Below are 8,321 nucleotides of genomic sequence, written 5' to 3' on the forward strand. Positions count from 1 at the left end.
TTTATTTTGATCTTGAATGCTGTGGAATGGATATCCATTACTTGCATTTATATAGTATCCTTTCCTTTTCATGTTGATGTTAGCAAATGGTATATTCAACCTGTCTGACCTCCCTCCTCGTGCCCACAGCTGAATGTAGATGCAAGAATTGCTACAGATATTGTTTCTTTTATGGGGCATCTTTTGTCTAAATTATCCTTGCATTCAGACATTATTATTAGAAGTCAATAGTTTGCCTCTTGAAACTATAAAGTTAATGAGTTTCTGTTTCTAGATTTATTGTGGAGGTAATGAACTCTTGACCTGATGATCTTCTGTGCTATGGCCCAAGAGACAAACAAGTCAAATTAAACATATTTGTTTCTTACTTTGCAATGATGGCTATCCTGTAGTAGTTACTGTAGGAAATAGTTTCTTGTGCAATTAATTGCATTGATCATGAAGTTATTGTGTCTGCTAAATTCTTATTCCTTCTTTTTTCCCTAAAAAAAAAAAAATCCATCATCAAACAGTTTGCACAGACTCATGACCGCTGGTAACACGTTGGCTACTACTCTTTGTTATATATGTGCGGGAAATATTGATAAAACAGTGGAAATTTGGTCAAGGAGTCTTAGAACTGATCACGAAGGGAAATCCTATGTTGAGCTTCTTCAGGTTAATTTGGTACTTGTAGAGGTGTATTTTGACCTGTATATTCTGGCCACAATACTTATTTATTTTTTTAATCATTTGATTAGGATTTGATGGAAAAGACTATTGTCCTTGCCTTGGCAACTGGGCAGAAACAATTTAGTGCATCTTTGTGTAAGCTTGTTGAAAAATATGCTGAAATTTTAGCAAGTCAAGGGCTTTTAACAACAGCAATGGAGTACCTTAAACTTTTGGGCTCTAATGAATTGTCACCTGAACTTGTGATCTTAAGGGATCGAATTGCACTCGCTACAGAACCTGGTATGTGATTTTGGTAATATCTTTCATGTAGTGTTAATTTATCTCAACTGATCTGAGATTGAAAAGATCAACTAAGATAAATGGGGTTTTGCAGAGGTAGGATAGTCCTTCATAATCATGGCCTCAACTTTTGACTCTGATTTGTAAGTTGTACTTTTGCTACAAAGAATGGTTGCTTGGATTTCAGACTCTTGGAAAAGTTTAATGATGAGAAGAGGTTTTGGTGTTGAGGAATTTAACCATCTAGGATTTTGTTGGGACGATTGCAAAAGATGCAAATGATATGTAAATAGTTCCCACAAATTTGGCGTAGGGACCAAATTGTGTAGACATGCACTGTATGAAGGTTTGTGGGGTTGGATAGGAAAAGTATGTTGCCCATGATAGTGATATTGAAAGCAAGATAAAAAACAGAAGTGTAAGACTCATATCTCTTCTCTTCTGTGTATGGCATTAGGGCCACTGGTATAAGGACTTTTTGTTTAGTGCTCTGTCTGATAGGTTCAGGCTTGCTAGTGCATTTGTGGTGTCACTCTTTTGTTCTCCTAAATTGTAATTGTCTTAAGGCTCTATTTTGTTGTGTTTTTTGTGTTTATATATGAATAAAAATATGAAACTTGATCATTCTGATTGTTATTAATTTAAAAAAAAAAAAATTTAAATACTATTGAATATGAAATATTATCATTATTTATTTCTCTTTGTTGAGATATCATTATGATAGTTATGAATGTCTATCTATACTATTAATAATAGAAAAATGCTATGTCTACAACATTTTTACAACAATTTTACAACAAATCCTAAGTGGCAGGTTGTTACTGGTTATTATTGTTGGGGCAAAAAAGTAATCTTACTATTAGTTTCAAATTTGAACCAATAATAACTAACCACTTATGATTTGTTGTAAAAATGTTGTAAAATTGTTGTAGACGTAGCATCTCTCACTAATAATAAGATTCCCTGTTTGAGTTTCAACATTTTGCGTACTAAAATACCCTCACACAAATACTTAAACTCTCTAAAATACCCCTATCTTTTATATGGAACTATTAAATATATGGTAACCTTATTATATTTATTCTTTAAATGAAAATTCATCTAGACTATATATTTATTCTTATACTAAAATAGACATAATTTTTTGCATGAGCTGATATGAATGCTCTTAGAATTGCTTGTCTGATACCACAACTTGTTTGATTCATGCCACTCGGAGTAAAATTTGGTGTGATTGGTTCTCTTGGCCAACCAACCCCTCAGGATTAGACTATAGCATCAACATTCGTGATGGACACGTAACTTCTTATTAAACCCATAACATACATGAAATTATCAAACACTACGTTATCAAATAGGACAATTTAGTCTTATATTTAGTTCATACAAACGAATTAAGACCTGCTTGAAAGACATAGAGCCTTTTTTCAATCTGGGAATGTCAAACTTGTATTAGCAAAATGCTAGTTAGTTTCTGCTATGAACAAGGTAGTTGAGGAAAAAATTATTTTCCCAGCCCATATATACAACCTTAGCTTCAATCTTGAACTAAAGTTCTTGTGAGTGAACTTATTAATTTAAAAATGTGGGAAATGTCATGTAATTGGCAGCTATTTAGATACTTGGTATATGCATTCTCATATATTCTCTTTGCACTTTTGTGAACTTAATGATTTAAGCCTGAAGTTCTGATGAATTTGCCATATTTGAAGTCTCAGTTAGAGAGAAACCCAATTGTGCAGAAGCAAAAGCCAAAAGATTTATTTGATATGCATTCTGATTTAAGTATTGATTTCTAACAAGTATTACTAGTATGGATCAAATAGTTTTGGTTCATCAAGAAGCATATATTTATACTACTATATGAGACATATTTTAGTTTGGATCTATTTAATGGCAAGGCAAGGGCATCTGATGAGTAATGACTGGACTAGTTACATGTGCAAGACAGATTCTAGTATGGACTGACTAATGGCATGGCAAGACATATAATCACTAAACCAATTACTTGTGTGGTCTTTATAGTTTTATGAAATGTTTGCAGACCTTATTGGTTAATGCATGCAGTTGAAGCTTGCAGCCATGTTCTAAAATATTGATTTTAATCTTTTCAACATTCGTCGTAACCGCTCTTCCCTTAATCTACAGCAAAACATTAAATAGCTATGTTATTTGTTGCAATTACAAAAATGGTACCAATACCATAGGAAATAGAGAAACTTACCGCGCTCAAACCTTTTTAGCATGCTTAACGTGTCTCTTTAACAGATCTTTCGGTGATAAATCCTCAACAGATTCGTCACCCTGAAAGCAGAAACAAGCAAGTTAGTGTGGAAGGAGGCGGATGTGTATCTACACTTATCAGAATTTTAGGATTAGAAAATGGATAAATAAGAATAGAGCCTCACTTAAGTTCCTAAGCCTGTACCGTTTAGCAGCTTATTTCTAGTAGCTTATTTGCGTAGTGTTTATCAAAAGATATATATATATATATATATCTTATTTCCAAAAAAACTAAAAGTTAGATTACTTGCAAAAAAAGCTGAGACAAAAAGCAAAAAGCTTTTAGCAGATAAACTGGGCCCAAACACACCAAAGTCTTAAACATCCAAAAAAGACTGAAGATTCAGTAACATACATATTCAACACTGTAACATATACATATTAAATAGAACTATATAATTTTTCATAAATCTATGTCAACTTGTCATTGAATTGTTAAATATAAATAAGTTCAAAATCATCTCACTAATCTGCAATTGAAAATACAGCTTTATCCTCAGTTAAAAAATTAAGTACATCATATCATGATATCAGTGGCATTTTTAAGGAATGCCCCCAAAATAAAATTATGGTTAAAGGATTCAGGGCTCATCTAATAACCCACCATACCAAATGAATACATAAACAGAAATAGATAATTGATAATCGATAACAATGATCGCTACGGCATTTTCATTTCAAGGAAACCCCATTATTGTTATGACAATAATACTAATAGTTCTTTTGTTGTTAAAAACAATGATTATATAAAAAACAATAAAAATAACAATTATAATTATAAAGATGATGATAATAATGATCAGATAAGCCAACCTCCTCATCTTCTTCTTCTTCTTCTTCTTCTTCTTCGCCTTCCTTTTTCTTTGACAAATGAGTGCTTGCCGTGGATATAGGCAAAGGCTTTGGGAAAGGCCTCACAACATCCCCATATTGTGGCTGCCAATTGGGAAAAATAAATTTATAAAGCATTAACTCATGCAACCAACTTTTAAGGCCCAAATGATGAAAAGTAAACCAAAGAGCACAATCCACATAAACTTTAATTGAATTGGTGTAACAATGTTCTTAAAAGCAGTTACTAGGAAATCACAAAAATTCAGTTGATCGCTAGCTTCACTGAAGTGCTAATACAAAAGTTATTGAGAGGAGTTTCTTAAAACACTTTTGATATTCTTCAACAACAACATTGATGAAGGTTCAACTAAAGGATTTATATTGATCATCAACTTAAATCATCTACCATTACATGCTAGAAATCCACTAGGTACCAAGCTGAGAGTTAGAAACAGCAGGGGAGATGTGATCATACACATATAGTAGAATTATAAACTAGAAAATGAGTTAAAGTGAAAACATGTACTATAACATTTTATTCTCAAAGAAAGCTGACACTGTCAACCATTTCAGCAGCATCTTCAAAATTATGTTAGGAGGCACACACTGTGCCCATAAATAAGCCCACAACAACAAGGTGTGATCTGATTCAAGTTAAAATGCATTACGAAGAAAAGAGGATGACAACAAAAAATGCGAGTTTAGATAGTGGGGAAATGGTTGTACTGAACAGAAAATAAGACTAGATAGATCTGAATGATATATATATATATATATAGAGAGAGAGAGAGAGAGAGAGAGAGACAGACAGACAGACAGACAGACAGAGACAGAGACAGAGAGTATAGAACTTTATTGAATATACTCAAAAAAGAGAACAACAAAAAAGCTTTAGTCTCGGATTTTTTGGGGTCGACTATGGATTCTCAACAAGATTAGTCAAGGTTGGCCACATGCACAAAACAGTGTCTCCAAGTTTGTAGTGAAGTCTATAAAAGATCAGTACTGAATCAAAAGGCTGGTAGTAGCATTCTAAAATGACATTATATTCACATCTCCGTATAAGCTCTTTGAAATCAAATATGCAATAAATTGACATTACATTACCTCCTATATTCTTAGCTAATGATGCACATGCACATGAACATGTCAATACGTAAATATTGATTAATAAGAAACTGGCATTAGCATAAAAGCAACCAAAAATAAAATTGCATAAAGAGAATCTCCACATGAAAAATTTGTTTTAATACATAAGATTAACATGTAAAAGTTGATAGCTACACAGATATTGCTTACGAGTAATAACATTGACGTAAAAGCGAATGAAAACCACAGCATACTCCAAATGCATTATTAGAAAAATTCCCATCCAAAATTATGCAAACCTGAAATTCTTCAGAGATACCATTCCTCAACCATGATTGACAAAGTGCATATAGAGAAGCATCTGGTGTTATATTGACCTACAAACATAAGCAGCAACAAATGTATCATGACAAAAGGCCAAAATGTTAATTCAAGTCGACATTTTAGTTATAATAAATAGTACACCAAAACTTTAAAATGATTAACACTCCAAATGAACAAAAATATAATAGACACTAACATAAGATTTTTTTATCTCTCTTCCTATTTGCTTTATAGTTTTGGATGGTGAGCAAATCGAGTGCGATAGGGATGGCAATAGGACAGCATTAAATATATTTCTATCTCCTGTTTCACAATGAATGATATTTGAATATAAGACAGATTTATATTAATATTGATGGTTTTTTTCCAAAATAAAATCAAACAAGGGTTCAAAATGAATACTCCTCTTTAGCTAAATCTAGTTCAGCCAATTCCAAAAACTTTTAGCAGAAGATGAGTAGAGCAGGTTTCCTTCTAAACAAAATCCAAACGCTTTAACGATTCCATCTATTCTAAACAATGAAAATAGAAATTCTGTAAATGAAATCCTTTCCCCTTCTAGCTATTACAGGAAGTTGCTTCAGCCTCTATATCTCATGTCTCACAAAATGTCCAAAACTCTATTCCCTCCTTTAACTTCCCTCGTATTGATTTTCCTTTTTCTGGGGAAGCATCATGTGCTTCTCTCTCTGTTTATCAACATGTGTTTTTTCTCCTTATCTTTTGTAAGTTCAGAACTGTGAAAGTTAAAATTTTATATTGATTTTAAACAAACCTACTCAGCTCACCTTTGGTGGCCAGAGATGTAACAGGGAATAGAAACAACCCAAGCAATGAGATAAGTTCTTACAAAGTATTTGCTTCTTTTTCTTTTTGGAAAGGGGGTAGGGACAAATGTGCTTCAAATTACACATGGTAATTTTCTTATCAACCCATTGCACATGCATCTTGCGTCCCACAAATAGTAAATAAAATGCATTCTTTGAACAACATAACCAAAGTTTTTGAACAACATAACCAAAGCTTTTGAACAATTGAAAAACCAATATCTCAGGTAGCTATTTTCAGTGATAGTGAATCAAGTCATGCATATTTCTTCTGCATGCATGATGCATATATACATCCAATCAACCAAAAAAAAAAACAATATGCTTACTTTTCGATCTCTAATTGCGTACAAAGACTCGTCTACAGTTTTGCCTCTAGAGAAAGCATCCATATTTTTGTCCCTACATAAAGCACCACAAGAGATTAAACTGTACATATATGCATTAATGAAAGAAAAATGATGCTATCTTATAGAGAAGTTACCTGGGATCCTTATAGCCATTATAGTCAGAAACTGAAGTTGGAGGAGCAACCTAAAACAAGGAGAAGACAATCAATATCTGCAGTATTGTTTTTATCTATTGCCACTGAATTCCAATGTCTGACCATGCCAATGTCAGCATGAAAAACAAGCTTATCTAACACTTACGGAGCTCATGAATGCGCTCAAAGATGAAAATATCGAACTAGTGCCCATCAAGCAAAAATCCCAATTGAACACAGAAAACAAACAAATAATGATAAACTAAAGCAAACCACATAATTTGCAGAATTCATTTTGATAATGACAACCTACCCATCACTCATACCCCCCAATTGAAAGCAGAAACAAACAAAATACTAAAAACCAGAAGCAACCCATTAAAGTTGCTCATACATTTATTATATAAACACTCTAACCATCACAAAAAAAATCCCAATTGAACATAGAAAACAAACAAACTATGAGAAACCAAAGCAAGCCACAACTTTTGTTGATATAATTTTGTTTTAAAAAAAAAGAAAAAGAAAAGGCCCTACCCATCAAGCATAAACCCCAATTCAACACAGAAAACAAACAAAATGCGAGAAATCCAAAGCAACCCATCACGAAAAATCCCAAATTGAACATAGAAAACAAACGAAAACAAGAAAAACAACACAAACCCATTAAATTTCTTTGCCAAACAGTCAAAACCCATTAAGCAAAAAAGCCCAAAAAAGCTGGGACCTTTTGGTGCGTAGAGATAGGAATGCCCTTGATGGGGTTTGTAGCAGAGGGGAGCTGAGAAGTTGGGTGTTGCTGGTGTAAGTGGTGAAGAGGAGGCTCATCACATGGACTTGAGGGTAAGAGACCAAAGGCCGAGGTGGGTACCCAACACCAACACCACTTGTAGTAGTAGTAGTAGTAGCAGCAGTTGTTGTTGTAACATTGTTGTTGGTGGCAACAGTGACAGAGTTTTGAAGAGGTGGTTTGGGATTGAAGCCACGGCCAGAGGAGGCAACAGGGTAGAGGATTCCTTGTTGGGTGGGGTTTGGGGATCGGACTTATGGGTACAAATGGGGGATTTGTTGGTGGTGGTGGTGGTGGGGATGTGGGTTTTGAACATACACGGGTCTTGCTGGTTGTGCAGGGGATGTGTTTGTGTTTATGTTTGTGAGAGGACGTGTGGTGGTGGTGGTGGTGGTTGTTGGTGTTGTGGTGGTGGTGGTGGTGGGATTGGGTTGGAGATCCAAGGCCATGGTGGTGTGTGGCGGCAAGTGATGGCGGGGGATTGTGGTGAGAGGTAAAAGTTCTAATAAATAGGGGTTTTTGAAAATTTGAGAGAGAGAGAGAGAGAGAGGTGCTTTTGATTTTGAGAGATCTATCCTAGATGTTTGGAGCCCGCGGTTTGGTTTCAATTTTCTTTTTTCTTTTTTTTGGGTGGGGAGAAGATTCAAATAAATTACAAACATTAATGGAAAATATAGTTTTATGCTTTTATTAAATATTTTCTCCAAGATTATTTTAGGAAAATACAGTTTTAGAA

General features: G+C 34.0%; 1 protein-coding gene and 1 long non-coding RNA gene across 2 annotated transcripts; one reads left to right on the forward strand and one right to left on the reverse strand.

Annotated features, from left to right (window-relative positions):
* The first annotated feature begins 521 nt into the window (after nucleotides 1-521).
* Nucleotides 522-936, forward strand: LOC136069885 (uncharacterized). Its single transcript, XR_010631085.1, has 2 exons — nucleotides 522-657; nucleotides 741-936. It is a non-coding gene; the product is annotated as an uncharacterized LOC136069885 (long non-coding RNA).
* Nucleotides 937-2,242: 1,306 nt separating this feature from the next.
* Nucleotides 2,243-8,034, reverse strand: LOC136069897 (uncharacterized). Its single transcript, XM_065778991.1, has 8 exons — nucleotides 7,959-8,034; nucleotides 7,523-7,838; nucleotides 6,796-6,845; nucleotides 6,641-6,713; nucleotides 5,460-5,537; nucleotides 4,051-4,173; nucleotides 3,179-3,258; nucleotides 2,243-3,096 (listed from the first exon to the last, which is right to left on the reverse strand). The coding sequence occupies exons 1-4, from the start codon at nucleotides 8,032-8,034 to the stop codon at nucleotides 6,673-6,675; spliced, it is 483 nt and encodes a 160-aa protein (XP_065635063.1). The 3' UTR covers nucleotides 2,243-3,096; nucleotides 3,179-3,258; nucleotides 4,051-4,173; nucleotides 5,460-5,537; nucleotides 6,641-6,672.
* Between the last annotated feature and the right edge of the window lie 287 nt (nucleotides 8,035-8,321).

This window comes from Quercus suber, unplaced genomic scaffold, assembly GCF_002906115.3.
Source record: "Quercus suber isolate HL8 unplaced genomic scaffold, Cork oak 2.0 scaffold_195, whole genome shotgun sequence".
Classification (NCBI taxonomy): Eukaryota; Viridiplantae; Streptophyta; class Magnoliopsida; order Fagales; family Fagaceae; genus Quercus; species Quercus suber.

Coding starts and splice junctions, on each gene's coding strand:
- LOC136069897 (XM_065778991.1), bottom strand. CDS start 8,034: ATGGCCTTGGATCTCCAACCCAATCCCACCACCACCACCACCACAACA. Junction 7,839..7,958: donor CACCACCACCACCACCACAC/GTCCTCTCACAA, acceptor TGTACCCATAAG/TCCGATCCCCAAACCCCACC. Junction 6,846..7,522: donor CTATCTCTACGCACCAAAAG/GTCCCAGCTTTT, acceptor TCCTTGTTTTAG/GTTGCTCCTCCAACTTCAGT.